The sequence below is a fragment of the Pelophylax lessonae genome, assembly GCF_965119305.1.
Source record: "Pelophylax lessonae genome assembly, chromosome: 3".
In the NCBI taxonomy this organism is placed as follows: Eukaryota; Metazoa; Chordata; class Amphibia; order Anura; family Ranidae; genus Pelophylax; species Pelophylax lessonae.
In genome coordinates this window covers 261,115,819-261,134,859 of record NC_138770.1, presented here as the reverse complement: position 1 = coordinate 261,134,859, position 19,041 = coordinate 261,115,819, and the positions used below count along the sequence as shown (strand labels likewise).

Genomic DNA, 19,041 nt, shown 5'->3' with positions numbered 1-19,041 from the left:
ACACTGTTTGCATGTTCTCCATGTGTGTTTGGTGGGTTTCCTCTGCTTCTCTCTCACACTCCAATAACATGCTGGTAGGTTAATTGTCTGGGCTCCTGTCTAAATTGACTGTAGTATGTGCATATGTATGCATGTGAGGTAGGAACCTTGAATTTCTAAGCTCCCTAAGGGCAGGGGCTGATATAAATGTACAGTATGTAAAACGCTGCAAAAGTAGCTAGCGCTATATTAATAATTATAATAATAGACTTTTTCTTTGGCTTCATTTAAACTTTTTATCAGAGAGGTCCACATGATTGTTACAGTATACCCAACCATACCCTATCCACCCCTACAATCCCTTAACAAATAGAATTGTTGTGTGATCTGGTCATTAGCAATTTGATCAGGGAACATGTGTATGTTTGTATGCCTCTCCACAATCCTAACCATTACCAATTATTGTTTTCCCTAAAACAAGCAAGTGCCTGATCCAATGGCCCAAAATGGAGGTTTGTCCAATGTAAATTTGCTTGTTTGTAAAAAAGACTGCCCATATACTTTTCGGAAATTATAAACAATATCCACAGGCATTCCTTCCTTTTTTCTAAATGTACATCCATTCTTCCCTGCAATGAAGGGGAAGTAATATAGCTTAGGTAACAGCTGATTTAATATAGGCAATTGACAGTCTCTAGGTGTATGATCAACCACCTTCTGTCGAGGTTTTTTTTTTGGGCTCTCACGTAACGCTTGTTATGCAGTGCAAAACCACATACATCTTTTCCCTTTACAGAATGTAGCAGTTCTGTAAAAATAATTATTTTTAGCATTTGTTTTTGCCAACCTAATTAGAAAAAATGAACATCAAACTCATTTTCTTTGACTATCCTAATATGATTTGCTGTTGTTGCAGGTCCAGGCCATTTGTTTCACAACAGCTTTGATATCTTTGTTTGAACGGCCTGCTAATTCCGCAGAAGACCAACAGACAACTCTTTACATTGCTTGGAATGAGTTAGTTTCTGGCTTCCACAAATGCTGTAACGTCTTAAAACACAAACTCCATGAAGGCAACTGGGTGCGCCAAGGTAATGTATTTCTGCTCTATATCTAGATTTTAAACATCTATACCATGGGTGTCCAACCTTTTGGCTTCTCTGGGCCACATTGAGTGTAGAGAAATTTTTTTGGGCCGCATATAAAATATACACTATAGTTAAGGTGTATAAGTAATAAAACGCCGCCACGCCCTTCCCGCGCTGACGCCCCCCCCCCCCCAGCACTAATTTAACACAACTAGAGGATGATCCCTTTCCGATGCAGCCTCTGCCTACAGTTAGTTGGAAGCCGCTGTGGCCATGCCCCCGACCCGACTTCCTTCCTCCCCAGCAAAAAATAAAAAAAATAAGTTGTCAGGGGGCAGTGGGCCGCATTGCCTGCGGTTCTGGGCCGCAGGTTGGACATGCCTGATCTATACTATGGCTGTACATTCTGCAATAAACCTGAGTACTGTACTTTTAAACCTTAGGCCCTATTTTGAGCAGATTATATTTTTTATTGTTTATGAAAACAACTTAAGAATGCTCTAAATTCATTTAATTACAGTAAAGTCCTAGACACATTTATCTCAGATGTGGTTACCTTCTCTGTATGTTCAGAAATAAGGGGCGCCAGTCACTATTATAGATTTTACAAAAAAAAAGTTTATTGCAAGTTTATTGCACATGGCACGGAGGGTGAGGTACAGATCAGAGTATTCATAAATACACTGGTTCTCAGACATTTAGCTTGGCCTCAATCTCTTCTAGATCTCTCTTTAAAATTTCTCTAAAAGGCTAAAGCTTCCCTACACGGTTAGTTTCTTTTCCTTGAGCCACACAAATGAGGTGGGTGAAGGGGCTTCTCGAGTTCAAACAACATGTGGCGGAAAACATCTCCATTGTTATTAAAGATTGTTCCTGAATTTGGTTCTTTGTCTTTACACAAAATGGAGGCTGTCCATAGTTAAGTTAGTGAGTTTGTTTTACTAACTGAATAGTGCATGCTCACTTTGTAATGCAAATGATAACTTAGCTTAGTGAATGAAGTAAAACTGTCTAATCATATGCGATCAAGAATCCTGTTTTATTTAAAATTCCCCCTTTAAATGATTAGATTTTAAATGAACACAACTTCACCCTATTTACTAAGCAAAGCAGACAGCCTCTAGTCCTTTAATAAATCAATCAAATTGTCTTACACACAATACAGCTTTTATAGCTTATGATAAAAGTGTAATTATAAAATTATACAAAATGTAGAAAATCTCTCTCAGCAGAAAAGTGGGAAAGGGTGATGGTTTTTCTTAGCTGTATTTTCACAATTTAAGCCTAATTAGTAAAATGGATCTTCCCTCAAAGCAAAGTCGGCCTCCCTGGTGGCTCTTCCCCCTCAGATGCCACCAGTATGGCGCACATGCAGATGTACCCATGAACTCCTGGCAATGCCAATCAGAACATCTGCGCACACGCGAGTGATTTACTGCGCATGCCCAAAGACAGGGAAGTTTTTACGCTTCTCTTGTCGCATTCGTTTTACATGTGTGGGAAACCATGTGTGTGCACAGATGCCTGGGAGACCTGACACATGCACAGATGTGTTGTAGGGCTCTCTCAGTACACAAGCCATGCAAAACATCTATGCATGCACAGGGAGTGGAGAGAAATTCTGGCTTAGGTGAAACCTGCAGAATTGCTGCACAAATAAAACTCTTTAAAAAAAAAAAAAATTGTAACAGAGGGAGGAGGCAAGGCAGCCCAACATGGCCTTTAGGGTGAAGAACTGCCAAAATAGCTGTTATACGTTTATTACTTTTGGTAATATATTTTATAAGGGTTCGCTGAGTGATATATATATGTGAAGCTGCTACCAAAGATCCAAATACCTAGTTTTGGAATTAAATATTGAAAGTGTAATAGTCTGGTGCGCTAAACAAAAATAAAGTTATGAAGAAAAAATGTGTGTGTGATCACAATTATCCACGTGACACTAACATCAAAATATATAAATTGTTGACTGTGTGAATATACAATAAATATACAACAAATAATTTTCGCATGTGGGATACCCCTAAGCAGGGTGTGAGTATAATAAACAAAAATCCACAACATGAAGTCCGTGCTAAAAATCAATTATTATTGTGTACAACTTCAGTGAGGAATAAATCCAGATAGGCCATCCACCCAGTGTTGTGTGAAACATATAAGATTCCCACCACCTTCAGGATTCACATCTCACCAGCTTATAGGGATTTTCAGGCAGAAATTATTACACTTCAGAGTGGTAAACCTCAAACCGTGAAGGGAAGATTCATATACACCCCTTGTGTTAGAGACAAATATAGCCTCTTACCAAATATAGGATGTATTCCAGCTTAAGTACACTCTTGTTACCGGATCTTCCTCTTTAAGGCTTTATGAGATACCAGACTTCCCTGATGGTTTCTAGTGGCTGATACCTTCTCCGAAGTCTCCCTCACTGATGTGATCATACATAGGTGAGAATAAAAGGGAGCAGCTGATAGTGCATTATCTCACAGCATTTTATTAAAAGACATAGAATTGCACTTACAGTAAAAAAGCAAAAAACGGGCGTGTAATGTTTGGAATGCTTGCGGCCGCCTGCAGTGCGGACCGGGGCTCTCAGTAGTGACGGTGCGGCGCCTCCTCTCTGACACGTCTGATCGGCTGCTCCCTTTTATTCTCACCTATGTATGATCACATCCGTGAGGGAGACTGCGGAGAAGGTATCAGCCACTAGAAACCATCAGGGAAGTCTGGTATTTCATAAAGCCTTAAAGAGGAAGATCCGGTAACAAGAGTGTACTTAAGCTGAAATACATCCTATATTTGGTAAGAGGCTATATTTGTCTCTAACACAAGGGGTGTATATGAATTTCATCTTCCCTTCACGGTTTGAGGTTTACCACTCTGAAGTGTAATTATTTCTGCCTGAAAATCCCTATTAGCTGGTGAGAAGGGAATCCTGAAGGTGGTGGGAATCTTATATGTTTCACACAACACTGGGTGTATGGCCTATCTGGATTTATTCCTCACTGAAGTTGTACACAATAATAATTGATTTTTAGCACGGATTTCACATTGTGGACTTTTGTTTATTATACTCACACCCCGTTTAGGGGTATCCCACATGCAAAAATTATTTGTTGTATATTTATTGTATATTCACACAGTCAACAATTTGTATATTTTGATGTTAGTGTCACATGAATAATTGTGATCACGGGACTAAGTGCAGCGGCAGGCATGGACCATTGAGAGGGCAGAACAGGAGTGACAGTGGGACCATGAGGTGACAGGTTGACAGGTGTCCGGGAGAGGCAGCGGGTAAGTGAAAACTGCTGACCGGAGAGCGAGTGTGACAGGGAAGTGGTGGGAGGGACAAAGAAGCTGCTGACAAGTGTCAGTTCATAGGGGAGGCTGAGCAGGAGCAGAGAGACATATTTAGAAAAGACTGTGACTGTGACAGAAAAGACTGACTGTGTATAGTGGGGATGCTGGCTGAGGAGGGGGTAGTGTGAGTAACTGAGTATTGTTGAGTACCTGTGTATTGTGGAGTAACTGAGTATTGTTGAGTAGTGTTAAGTACCTGTAATGTAACGGATCAACCGGCACCCCAAGTGGGTACCTGCTTTAATGGATGCTCCTAGTGCTCCCCGAGGGCTCCAAGCGCTAAGCACTAGCACCAAGACACCGTAACCACCTCAGACCCCATGAACCGCCGCAGCTTGGTTGGGGTCTCACCGTCTCCTACCCACCCTGGACTTACGACAAGGCTCCAGGTTCCTGTGGGTGACCCTCTCTTTCTCCAGAGAGTGAAGCAGGAACAAGCTCTTACACAAGCTCTTACAAGAGCTTAGTGATTATCCAAGGGAGTATGAAGAGCATAGCAATCCTTCGTAGCATATTCCACCAATGAGAGACAGGACTCTAGATTGAGGGTGAAGTATAACTATTTATTGAACAAGAAACATACTTTTACACAGTTTTCCCCCACAAGGTTACCGACTAGACGGACCTTGTGGAGAACAGGACATGACATTCACAATCCAATGAAAACAGAGTTTTACTCTCCCATACAGTGTACACAATCCCTCCCCTCTGCCGGATTACAGTAGCATATGCAGATGAAAGTGAATACAGGAACAGAATTAATCTAAACTATATATCTAGCCTTCTGGACAGAAAATGTGAGGTCATTAACATTTAACAATGGGACAGGCACAATCCACATTCCATTTCAATACACAAACAATAGGGAAACCTGTCTGGCATGCAGGAACATGGAATACACACATTATTTAGGAGTCAGACTTCATGACAATGGTCTATAACAGTCTAAGTCTCCCAGTGTGAAGTGGGAATAAATCTTCATATTTCTATATGAAGATATTGCTCACAAATATTACTGTTCCATCTAAAGCAATTCAAACCATTAATTATCTGTCTTTCACTCCCAGTGATGGTGAACACCGTCACATATCTTCTCCCCAAAGGTAGACTAACCAGGTACCAGACCTCCAACTGGTCTGTGCCTGAGTTAGTCGGGTAACAAGTCCCAAAGAGTCAATCCATCATGGCAGCTTCCTTGACAAAGTTTCACATAGTTCGTAAATTTGTCCTGGCAAGGCGCATGGAACTCTCATAGCCGATGAGTCTGTGGAAGTCTGGTTTGGGCAGGCCAGACTGGGCTTCTTGGGCACCCTGTGTCCCTGATAGACACAGGGTGGCTTAGACATAAGAGGGGCCTAGTGGGCTGAGAGAGCGGTTTTCCAACCTCTCTAAGGTAGGCTGTGTTCCACGGGCCCTCCCAATGTCTGCACCCACCCAGTACCCCAAACAAATTGTCCAGAAAACAGCATTACTGACCCAGGAAACCTCTGCCTCTCTCGTAGAACATACCGGCCACTGGGATAGGCGTGTACTGATCCTTCTCCTGGGAGTCCTTTCAGCCTCTGGAGAGAAGACAGGGTGGTGGGGCTCACATCATCAGGCTAATGGGGATCTAAGCAGACTGTCCAGCATTCCTGGGATATAAACGTGAAGACTGCAGTTCCATCCACTGCCACAGGAACTCCATCTTTTGTATATTGAGGGGAGAGGCCAAGCACACTCTGCTCTGTTGCCAGCTCTTCTGCTGGGTTGTTGTCGTCATTCTGGGGCACCAACTGCTCCTGGGAAGGGGAGTCAGCTGCTCCATTGCCCTGCTTCCTGGAACTCTGTAGCTGTTGCGGGTGCTGGGCAGAGGTTTCTGCTGGAAAGTAAACTGAAAAGTCAGTGGCCTTGCACACATCTTCCTGGGTCACCAATTTTTGCAGGCAGAGGTCAGCAGCAATAGGCCTGGATGCCCGCTCTTCTGCTGTAGGCTCACTGGGACGTTCCTCCTCAGCAGAAAAATCTATTAAATCCCCAGTTTCTTGAATTGCTGAAAGTCCAGGGCATGGGCTGGTGGCACTTGGGCCCAGTGCCAACACCTTGGCAGGTGACTTATGATCCATAACATCCTCTGATGAAAAGTCAATTACATCTGTGATCCGTGGTTGGGGAATGAAGATGGCTTCCTCTTCTCCTATACCTTCATCCAGTGGCTGGACAGATGCATTCCTCCATCCAAGCTCGTCCCGTGCAGAAACAGGTTCATCCAGGTGAGTCTGCACTTGCTGCATCTGCCATAAGACCTCCGCATCCAAAACTGTGGGTGCAGGTAATCAAAGCACACTATTACTGTGCCATATTGTCGTTTCTTCAGTCAGGATTTCTGGACTGTCAGCTGGTTCTTCTGGCTATTCCCAGGCAAGGGGAGCCCAGCCCTGGCACTGAGCAGAGTCCAGCAGCTGTCTGTAGATGATCTCCAGCTCCCATTCCTGAATGGCCAGAAACTCCACATCTTCCAGTGCCCAGAGCACTTCCAAGATGTTCAGAATCCTTTCTCTGTAATCCATAATTTCCTCTAACCACTACTCCAAATCGCTCCCAAAGTTAGGGTCCCCTGACAGCTTCTGGTACAACAGTCCCCGGCCGCCACAGCCAAAGCCTTCCGTTGGGATGTCATCCGCTATCCAAGGGCATGTTTGGGATACATGCCACCGGAGGGCTCTATAGCTCTCTTCTAACCGCATCTCTGCACAGACCAGCCTGCCTAACTCGGCTGTCTGCTCCTTGTGCGGTGCATCTCTCAAAAACAGCTCCTGCAATCCATACTGCAACCAGTACCTTTTCTGAATGGAGGGGAGGATTTTTGCCTGGTGGCGCTGCTCACGGGCTAGCATTTCCTTCCAGGGATCCAAGCGCACAGAATCATGCCATCCTAGCAGGACCTGGTATGACACTGGTCCCCTGTGCTGTATCTGCATCTCTCACAACCTCCTTACGAATTCCTCTTCCATGGCGGCTGATATCTGTACCTCTCCTCTAACCGAGTATTGCTGAAGTATTTCGAGTAACTGAGTATTGTTGATTACCTGTGTATTGTTAAAGCGGAGTTCCGGGCACAAAATCGATATTTTTTTTTGTGCCCGTCCGCTTCTTCCCCTTAACCTGAAACAGAATTGGATAGTTAGATTTTTTTTTTATTCACTCACCTTGTAATTGAAGATCGAAGATACTCACCTAGTCTTCACTTCCTCCCTCAGCGCCGCGGCTCACCCGTCACTTCCTGGCTTGCACTGATTCCTGGGAGCTGAACGTCATCGCTCCCAGGAATCAATGCGACGGCACCGGCCCCGCTCGTCACTTCCGGCTACGCCGCATTCCCCTGCTAAACAGCTTCTGGGCATGCCCAGAAGCTGTGGAGGAATGCGGTGCCGCACCGGAAGTGACGAGAGGGGCCGGTGCAGGTGCATTCTGGGACAAGAAGACGCGGAAGAAGACACAGAAGAGGACCGCGCCGGCTTCAGCTGCCCACAAGAGAGATGGAAACGCTGTGGAAGAAATTTTATAAGTAAGTATTTCTTCTAAAAGGTAAGTGCAAACCGGGACAGATCAGAGGCTAGCCATTGTGGAATGTGCTAGCCTGACTGTCCCGGGGGTATGTTCAGTGAAAAATGACTTCTGTGCCCGGAACTCCGCTTTAAGTACTGTGGCGTAACTGAGCAGTATTGAGTAACTGAGTAGTATTGAATACTGTTGAGTACCTGAGTGTAACTGAGGAGTAACTGTGAAATTAGAGTCAGTAAGCTAGCTAACAGCTAATCAGACAGAGTTAAATTCACCAATCCCCATTAAATTAGTGGGTACAATGCCCGGCGGGTGTGGAGATGCACCTCGGTGCACATCTTGTGGCATGCATGCGTTCCATGATCATCTGATCGAGGGCGAATACAGGTGCACAAAATGTAAGCACGTTGCTTCCCTGGAAGCCTAAGTTCTGAATCTAGGGAAGCAACTGGCAGCACTGAGAATCTCTATACTAAAAGAGAGTTGGGAACGTACCCGGCAGGTGCTGGCCGGGGCCAGGACAGAGGCTGGTGGAGATACAAGGGTGCAGGCAGCAGAGCAGAGTAGTTGGGTGACATTTAGGAAGGGTAGAGGGGAAAGAGTCAAGGAGACTGGTCCTGGGCTGGAACATCCCAATAAAATACGCCCTGTTTCGTGATGTTGGAGAAACCAGTCAAGGACCAGCAATACTGGAGGAGAACAACGCCCCTAGCTGCCAGGGGAAGAACTCCTCCATTGAGGGCAGGAGCGAGGCTAAGGTTAAGGAAAGACAGATTCTGGTGGTAGGAGACTCAATTATTAGAAGGACAGAAAGGGCAATCTGTCAATAAGACCGTAAGCGCCGAACAGTATGTTGTTTACCGGGCGCTTGGGTTCGGCACATCACGGATCTGGTGGATAGATTATTGGGTGGGGCTGGGGAGGACCCAGCTGTCATGGTACAGGTTGGTACCAATGACAAAGTTAGAGGAAGGTGGAGAGTCCTAAAAAACAATTTCAGGGACTTAGGAGCTAAATTGAGGAGTAGGACCTCCAAGGTAGTATTCTCGGAAATACTACCTGTACCTCGAGCCACACCAGAGAGGCAGCAGGAGATTTGGGGAGTTAACAAGTGGCTGGGGAGCTGGTGTAGAAAGGAGGGGTTCAGGTTCCCGGAGAACTGGGCCGACTTTTAGAAGGGCAGACTGCACCTAAATGAGAAGGATGCAGCTAACCAACAGGGAACAAGGTTCAGCGGGTAATATTGGGTGCATTAGTGTAAGGGTGACCAGAGATCCAAAGGTAGGTAAATTGGCAAATCCAAAATGCAGTCTCATAATATCTAACAAGGGTATAGTATGCGACCGGACCAAATTACGAGTAGTGATGGGCTTTATGTTTGAGTCAAACATACGTTCAACTCTAACATCGGGTGTTGGTATGTTCGCTGAATAGACAAACACCCTGGGCGCTCAGCAGGAAGTTTGCCTGGCGACGAGTGTCCCATAATGCACTGCGCGATTGCAGTGCATAAGGTGCTTGTGAATAGCCAAAGCATGCACCTGACCTGTTTGCTTTTGCCAATCACAGCAGAATTTCCTGTCAGAGCCATGATTGGTCAAAGGCATGGCTCGGGGGCTAAGTCCACACCCCACACTATATAAGGCTGCTTACACGGCAGCCCTGTTTAGTGTGCACAGTGTAGTGCAGTCAATTTAGTGTAGTGCTGTGCTGATTTCTGTGTAATACAGTGTAGTGCAGTCAGTGTAGTGCTGTCAGTGTAGTGCTGTGCTGATTCTTGTGTAACACAGTGTAGTGGTGCCACTGAAGTGTTGGTGTATATAACACGTCTGTGTCACCCCACTAATCCCATTTTTTTTGCAGCATCAGGTTCTGTTGCTGCAATATTAGTACTCCCCCTTCTGTGTCACAGGCGCTATTCCTTCTACGTCAGCAGTGTTTTCTTTTTTTTGTGGCACAGCAGCACTAATAGTATTTAGGGTAACTTGCTGTCCCCCTTCTGCGTCGCAGGTGCTATTCCTTCTGTGTCAGCAGGGGTTTTTTTTGTGGCACAGCAGCACTAATAATATTTAGGACATAATTGCTGTCCCCCCTTCTGCATCGCAGGTGCTATTCCTTCTGCATAAGCAGTGTGTGTGTGTGCGTTTTTTTTTGTGGCACAGCAGCACTAATAATATTTAGGGCATAATTTCTGTCCCCCCCCCTCCCCCCCATCTGCGTGGCAGGTGCTATTCCTTCTTTTTTTTTTTACTTTAAGTTTTTATTTATTAAAAAAAAAAAACTATAATAAAATGATGTATAGTGCACCAAGCACAAAAGTATTGCACCTAAGCACTATATTTCCATCCCACATTCTGTAATAAAAAAGTTATAAACCCCCCCCTCCAAAAAAGAAATCCCCATCATGTCCAAATGGCCAACAAGGAGAGGCAGACGCTCACAGGCCACTAAAAGAGGGCAAGCAGCCTCTGTGTCAACAGTGAAAAGTGGTGGTCGCGGACATGGTGCATCCTCTGCAGGAGAGGCACGCTTGTCCTTTTTTTTCCGGTGCTGGCCGTGTTATTGAGCCACAACATGCAGAAGAGTTGGTGGACTGGATAACTAAGCCGTCCTCATCCAAAAAGCTGGAGTTGATCCTGCCACATCTATCTGCGCAACCCCCTCTTCTTCTTCCTTTATGGTCTCTTCTGTTGAATTGTCCTCTGAACCAGCAGTGCTCCCTAAGCGTTCAAGGGGCTACGCAAGCAGTCAGGCTAAAAGATGGCATGCAGTGGTTCAGTTGGTCTGTCTAGGGGACAGGAGCCACACCGGGGCAAAGATTCTGTCAGCTCTGCAGGGGCAGGCTCAGAGGTGGTTGACGCCACAGCAGCTTGAGCCAGGAATGGTTGTATGCAGAAATGGCACCAACCTTTTCTCCGCTCTCTGACAGGGACACTTGTGCCAAGCATGGAACATGTGTCATGTCCTGAATTTGGTGGTGCAGAATTTCTTGAACAGATACCCGGGGCTTACAAGATCAAGCCAGAAAAGTCTATGGCCATTTCCAGCGGTCATACAATGGCAGTGCTCGGCTGGTTGACATTCAACGGGAATTCAACCTACCCACCAAATGCCTCATTTGTGACATGACCACCGCTGGAACTCAACATTGGCAATGCTGCAGTGGCTGCACACACAGCAGAGGGCCATCAATGATTACCTGTGTGAGTATGGCACAAGGACAGGCTCAGGGGAGCTTGGCTTCTTTTCGCCACGTCAGTTAGTGCTGATAAAGAATGCATGCACTGTCCTGTCACCATTTGAGGAGGCCACAAGGATGGTGAGCCACGACGATGCATGCATCAGTGACACTATCCCTCTAGTCTTCCTGCTGGAGCACACGCTTCGTGAAATCATGGACAGGACACTTGAGGCAGAACAGTGGGAGGAAGAAGAGAACTTCCTTTCTTACAAGGCCTTCTATATGCAGATACTATTCCTGCGGGGACGCAAAACACACAGGAGGAAGAGGAGGAGGAGGATTATGGCAGCATGGATATAGAGGATAACATACAGCAGTCTTTAAGGGATGGTTTTCATTCCCCAGAAACCCAAGGAGTAGTACATGACTGGGGAGAGGTTGCTCCTGACAATGTCATCCTTAGTGACCCAGAGGACTCAAAATCTCATGCCTCCTCAAACTTACGCTGCATGGGCTCCCTGATTCTGCAAAGCCTACGAAAAGACCAGAGGATTTGTGGTATCAAGGAGAGGGATCATTACTGGATGGCAACCCTTCTTGACCCATGTCGCAAGAGTAAAGATGCAGAGCTCATCCTGCCTTCGCAGAGGGAGCAGGGGATGAAACATCTTGAGGATGCCTTGAAGAAAAATTTGTGTAACACCTTTCCAGATACTGGGAGGTTACCATTTCCTGGACAACATGTTTCTGAGGCTTCATTCGGTCAAAGTAGGAGCAGTGGAGAAATGGTGGCCGGCTGACCAATGTCTTTAAACAATTCTTTAATCCTCAGCGCCCAGGGCTGCTAGGTTTAAGCAACCATCGGCAGTGTCTGCATCATATGGTGCAGGATTATCTAGGGGCAAGAGCAGCCTTGGAGACCTTTCTAACTGAGCATCCACTGGGTTACTAGGTCTTGAGGATGGACCACTGGCCAGGACTTGCTAAATATGCAATCGAGCTACTGGCCTGTCCTGCTTCCAGCGTGCTTTTCGATTTGACATTCAGTCCTGCTGGAGGTTTTGTGACGGATAAAAGAGTGCGTCTATTCACAGACTTTATTGAGCAGCTGACATTTATCAAAACGAATCAGTCCTGGATCAACAGCAGCTATCAAGCCCCTGATGCTGATGTAACTGATGATTGAATTTGCTAGGGATCTGGGATCCCTTGAAGACTGCCTATGCTGCCTATCATATTCCTGAATCTTGATTATGCTAGCTTCCAACAATGTTTTTGGTTTAGGGCACCACCAACACCAAAGGCCCGATTTTTCTGCCCCTTTTTGACAGGTGCATGTCATTTCAATTTTTATTTTCTAATTTTATACAGCAGGGCCCATTCCTGCACCCAGCAAGAGTAACTGTGAGGGTTTACAGTGTTCAGGCACCACCAAACCCAAGGCCCAATTTTTCCACACCTGTTTGACAGGTGCATGTAATTTCAATTTTTTTTTACATTTTTTTTAACAGTAGGGTCTATTCCTGCGCCCAGCAAGAGTAACTTTGAGGGGTTACAGTGTTCAGGTACCACCAACACCCAAGGCCCAATTTTTCTGCACCTGTATGACAGGTGCATGTAATTTTATTTGTTTTTTTCTAATTTTAAACAGCAGGATCCATTCCTGGACCCAGCAAGATTAACTGTGAGGGGTTACAGTGTTCAGGCACCACTAGGGATGGGTGAATGGTTTGGGCCAAGCATAAGTTTGGCCTAAACATCGCCCATTCAGGTACTCGCCTAACACCTGAACTTTCTCAGCACTTAATGGGATGTTCGCCCACTGAGCGCACAGTCAGTAGGTTGTTAAGGCTTCCCTGCTGAGAGCTGATTTAAAAAAAAATAATTGTAAAAAGAAAATGTAAATTGTAAATTAAAAATAAAATTGGGGTTAGAACAGCTTGGGGGCCCCATTGGGTCTTGTATAACTTTTAAGGGGAACCCCATGAGAGAATTAAGAAAAAAATGGCGTGGACCCCCCCCCCCCAAATCTATACCAGGTATAGATTTGAAGGAGAACTCCACGCCAAAAATTAAAACAAAAAAAAAGCAGTGGGGTCCTCTCCAAAATCCATACCAGACACTTATATGAGCATGCAGCCTGGCAGGGCAGGAAAGTCGGGGTGAGCGAGTGCCCCCCCTCCTGAACCATACCAGGCTGCTTGCCCTCAACATGGGGAGGGTGCTTTGGGCTGCCCCCAAAGCACCTTGTCCCCATGTTGATGGGTACAAGGGCCTCTTACCGACAAATCTGGGCTGTGGTTGTGGGGGTCTGTGGGTGGGGGGCTTATCAGAATCTAGCCCCCCATGTGAATTTGTATTGGGTACATCATACCCCCTACCCATTCACTAAAAAAGTGTGCAAAAAAATAAACACACAAGACAGTTTTTGACAAGTCCTTTATTAAAAAAAATTAAATAGTGTCCCCCAATGTAAATCCATCGTCAATCACGCTGCCCGACGCACCCACCGACTCATAAAAAAACTCCGCTCTTGGTAAACGCTTTTCGCGGACTGCCTATTCCTTATTTGACAGTTCTTACTGTATATAGGGAATGGGGCGGGGCCACACCAGTGACGTCACCCAGCAGCTCCACCCCTTGCGACGTCACTGACCCAGCATGCATCGGTCCGTGACGTCAGGAGGGGCAGGGCCACCCTTTCACGTCACTGGCGTGGCCCTGCCCATTCCCTATATGAGAACTGTACCCAATACCCATTCACATAGGGGGGGCTGGGATCTGAGGGTCTCTTTATTAAAGGAGGCTTCCAGATTCCGATAAGCCCCCCACCCGCATACCCCAAAACCACAGCTCAGGGTTGTTGGGAAGAGGCCCATGTCCCCATAAAGAGCCCGCCTCCTCCAGAGCACCACCCCTCATGTTGAGGACATTCCGACAGGGAATACGTTTAAAAGAGCTAAAATAAACCCTGAGCGGCTAAACTCCAACGTAAAAATGCATATAAAAACAAAAGAAAAAGCCTTCAAGAAATACAAAGCTGAGGGATCATTGGCAGCTTTCCAGCACTACAAAGAATGCAATAAGAAATGAAAGAGCGAAATCAAGGCGGCTAAGATAGAACATGATAAACATATAGCGGAAGAGAGTAAAAAAAAAAAAAAAAAAACAAGAAATTCTTTAAGTATATAAATAGTAAGAAAGTGAGGCCAGAACATATTGGCCCCAGAAAGGATGATGAAGGGAATCTGGCTTTAAAGGACATAGAGAAGGCAGAGGTTCCGAATAAATTATTCTCCTCAGTTTTCACAAAGGAAACGGGGATACAGTAACCTAGACTGTAATGGTATTAACACATCACAGGTAGCACCCTCATGATTAACAGAAAACATAACTTAGCTTACACCCGAGGGTCCTTAAAGAACTCAGCCAGGTGATAGCCAGACCATTGTTCCTAATTTTTATGGACAGTCTACTGATGGGAATGCTACCAGCTTATTGTAGAAAAGCCAACATGGCACCAATATCTAAAAAAGGGCCGAGATATATTCCTGGGAACTACAGGCTGGTTAGCCTAACATCAATAGTCTGCAAGCTATTGAAGGGGATGATAAGGGACTATATGCAAGATTTTAGTAATAAAAATGGTATAAATGGTAGTAATCAGCATGGATTCATGAAGAATCATTCTTGCCAGACCAATCTATTAACCTTCTATGAAGAAGTGAGCTGCCATATAGATAAAGGAAAACCTGTAGTTGTGGTGTATCTGGACCTTACAAAGGCATTTGATACAGCTCCCCACAAACGCTTACTGTACAAACCAAGGTACGTAGGCATGGACCATAGGGTGAGTGCCTGGATTGAAAACTGGCTTCAGGGGCGAGTCCAGAGGGTAGTGATAAATGGCGAGTACTCGGATTAGTCTGGTGTGGAAAGTGGGGTCCCCCAATTATTGAGACAAACAGGGGGACAAAAAATTGGGACTTAAATTGAGGATATGACATGGTAGGGTCAATACCTCCATCCCTAAATCAATCGAATAAATATAAGGGAGTTTGGGACTTTAAATGAAACCGCAGGTGCAATCTGGGGAAATTATTAAAAATGTATCTAGATATGTATATGCTGGTAAAAATGTGTATAAGATCATAGCATGATGAAACGTAATATATATAGATTAACAACATTTTATTCACATAAAGAATATATGGTAAGTAGTACAGTAATATTGGTAAACATATTGGTAAACATGATCACATCCACTGATACCACAAAATACATACTAAAACATGATTGACACAGAATAACAGGATTGCACATATAAAATTGACCTAAATAGCTCTCCAGTAACACAACGAGGGAATACATGATAAAAAATTAATAAATAATGAATAGTAAATATTGGTAACTAATTCATATAAATAGACTGTATGATGGTATCGTGTAGCATCTAAAGTATCTCTACGCGTTTCGTGAATATGTTCACTCATCAGGAGCAGATGCGAATTGTGTAGATGTATAATCTATAATAGAATGAGAGCTCGTTGAATAGATATGCCAGTGGTACAGGAAAAGACAAAAAGGAGAGGGGGGGGGGGAAGAAACAAGCTAGAAAGGAAACGTAAAGCAGATAGATAAGCCTCCTCATACTTACAGAACTATCAAGGTATCCAAAGTAAGCCGTAAAAAGTTTGAACATTAATGGTGCCTGGGGGATGTCTTTTCCGGGAGCTGTGGTAATAGGGTACGTGGAAGTAGCCCAACTCTGGCAGCAAAGTGAATCGTGGGATAATGGGGTAGTGCCTAGGGTCCCCCAATTAGTAAGACCTCATCTGGAATGTGCAGTTCAGTTTTGGGCACCAGTTCTTAAAAAGGATATCGGGGGACTGGAGAAAGTGCAGAGAACGGCAACCAAACTGATAAGAGGCATGGAGGACCTCAGCTATGAGAAAAGATTAGAGGAACTGAATTTATTCTCTCTTGAGAAGAGGAGATTAGGGGGGGATATGATCAACATGTATAAATACATAAGGGGACCATTTAGTGAACTTGGTGTTGAGTTGTTCACTTTAAGGTCAACACAGAGGACAAGGGGGCACTCTTTACGTCTAGAGGAAAAAAGATTTAGTCTCCAAATACGGAAAGGTTTCTTCACCGTAAGAGCTGTGAAAATGTGGAATAGACTCCCTCCAGAGGTGGTTCTGGCTAGCTCACTAGATTGCTTTAAAAAAAGGTCTAGATTCTTTCCTAGGTGTAGATAATATAAATGGGCATTAAAATTTTTTTTAGGTAGTTGATCCAGGGAATATCCGATTGCCTCTTTTGGGGATCAGGAAGGAATTTTTTCCCCTGCTTTAGCAAATTGGATCATGCTATGCTGGGGTTTATTTTCGCCTTCCTCTGGATCAACAACAGGTATAGAATTGTGTATATGGGCTTGTATGGTTGAGTTTTCAATACTGTTTTTTGTTTTTTTTGGTTGAACCCGATGAACTTGTGACTTTTTTCAACCTGGCTAACTATGTAACTATGTAAGGATCTGTCCTGGGACCAATGATGTTTAATTTATTTATAAACAATCTAGAGGTTGGGATAACCAGCAAAATCTCAGTATTTGTGGACAATACTAAGCTAAGCAGGGTAATAACTTCTACACATGATGTGGAAACCTAACAAGAAGACCTGAACTACATGGCAAATGAGGTTTAATGTTGAAAAATGTAAGGTAATGCACTTGGGTGCCAGACAGACTTGTATAAAGTACTCAAAATTTCTACTTGAGTAAAAGTACAAGTGCTCGATCAAAAAGTGACTTAAGTAGAAGTGGAAGTGCTCGATCAAAAAGTTACTTAAGTAGAAGTACTAAAGTATTCAACATTTTTTTTACTTAAGTATTGCAAGTAGTTTTTTCAAAAAATTTGCTACTTAAGTACTAAAAGTAAAAAGTACCAGTAGTTTTGAAAAAAAATTTCTACTCAAGTACTGAAAGTAGAAGTACAAGTACTGTGTTATGTAGTTATTAAAGAAAGAAGTCAAAAGTTTGAACATCATATTGTTTTTTATTATTTCAAATGATTTATTCAAATGATTAACCTAAAGGACAATCACAATTCCTTAGGCTGTAACTTTTTGTAAACAAAAAACAGATAAAGTATGTCCCTCCCTTCCCCTTTTAAAGCCAGGGGTGGTCTCCTTCCTGAGCTTCCTCACTCTCACAGCCAGGCAGATCACTTGAAGTTGAAGGGCCAGGGGTGGAAGGTGGTGTTTTTGGTTCGTCCATCTTTTCAGCTGATCAAAAGGCAGAACAGGAGCATGCGCAGTCTTCTTAATCGCGGTTTGATTTGATTTGCTCAAATGATGATGTGCCAGGCCAGCTTCATCAAACCTACAACGCTTAAAGTGAAAAATGCATCAAAAACTACTAACAAAGTGGCTGTGCTAAAAATGCTAATAAAGTGCCTGCAATTATATATATATATATATATATATATATTCTTCTTGTATTCAAAATCATCGCCCACAGTATCAAAAATAAAGTGACATGTCTGTGCTAAATGCAGTGCAAATTATTCCCACAATGTAAATTTAATTCATGTAAAATATATATGACAATACCACAATAAAATAAGTTGTGATTGTGAATAATTTAGGTGCAAGTTTAAGTGTGTAAACTAAACTTTATAACGAAAAGTCCATAACTGAATTCCAGTGTGCAATCTAAGAAGTGCTTGTCACTTGCTGTCAGATGCTTCCACCTTTCTTCTGTGATCTGCTCAAGTAAAGTGTTGGACTGGATAGCCTCTCTCTCTGCCTCTCACCTTAGTAGCACTGGCACTGCACTGGTTCAAAAAGCTGTCTATATTATTTTCATTATAAGAACTTGTCAGAACATGCTTCCACCACCTGTCCTTCACACTAGTAGTGCTCATTTGCTTTGCTCAAGTCAAGTGCCACTGCCAGTGGCCACTGCAGTGCAGGCACAGCCGCACAGGCAGAGGCAGGCCGCTGGAAGCACAGGCACCACCAACACAACACTTATGGTCCATGGACCATGGATGGTCGGATAATCATCATAGCCGTCAGTCTCACTCTTCTTGGTTCAAAAAAGCCACCCATGACCCGTGTGTATATAATATATTAATATTTTATATTGATTATTTGATTCTCAAATGGCACATTTGCCATGGCAAGGATTAGGCCCTCTCCACGGTCCACCTCACTCACCTCATAGAGAAGAAGATGAGATAACGAAGAAAATGCTCCGAGTTCTGCTCCCGCGTCCGGCCGCCAGCGTCACAACTCCTCTCAGTAAGGGCCCTAAGGGGTGGAGTCTGAGTGACACACAACATGTCTAGAGGCAGAGACCTCGAGCGGGAAGACGGCAGCATGGCTCCTCCTGTGCGGTCTTAACTTGATGATCATGACAGTGATTCCGCGGGCCGCGGCGCGAGCGAGGCTGTGGGATTGATTGAATTGAGTTGTGCTGCCTACTACTACACGCTACCTACTACTAAATTGTGAGTCAGTATATTTTATTTCATTTTTATATATAAAAGCGGTATTGTTGAGCACTACTAGCCACTAGATCTCCTGGCTGTCACTTTGTCACATGTTGGGGAATCACAGCGGCTCGGCTCCAGAAGTGGCGGGTGTCCCCGTCATCCTGCCAGGGCCGCCAAGAAGTTCATCACCTAATCTTAAGTTAATATCTTATGAGGAGAGGACCAATGAGATTGAGAATTGAAATAATTAAATATATATGGCTTTTAGAACCAGTGCAGTCAGTGCCACAGTGCCACCCAGACACTATCCACCAGTGCCACCACCATTAAGTGTGTTGGTCGGTCACTCGAGCACTGAAGGAGGTGGAAGCATCTGACA

At 44.3% G+C, this 19,041-nt stretch overlaps 1 protein-coding gene across 1 annotated transcript in view; it reads left to right on the top strand.

Moving 5' to 3' along the window:
- The window catches only part of WDR49 (WD repeat domain 49), a 270,818-nt gene that overhangs the window by 38,134 nt on the left and 213,643 nt on the right, over positions 1-19,041 (top strand). The window contains exon 4 of the mRNA XM_082251290.1: positions 896-1,070. Within this exon, the coding sequence (XP_082107416.1) occupies positions 896-1,070 (175 nt within the window). The remainder of the gene's footprint in view (positions 1-895; positions 1,071-19,041) is intronic.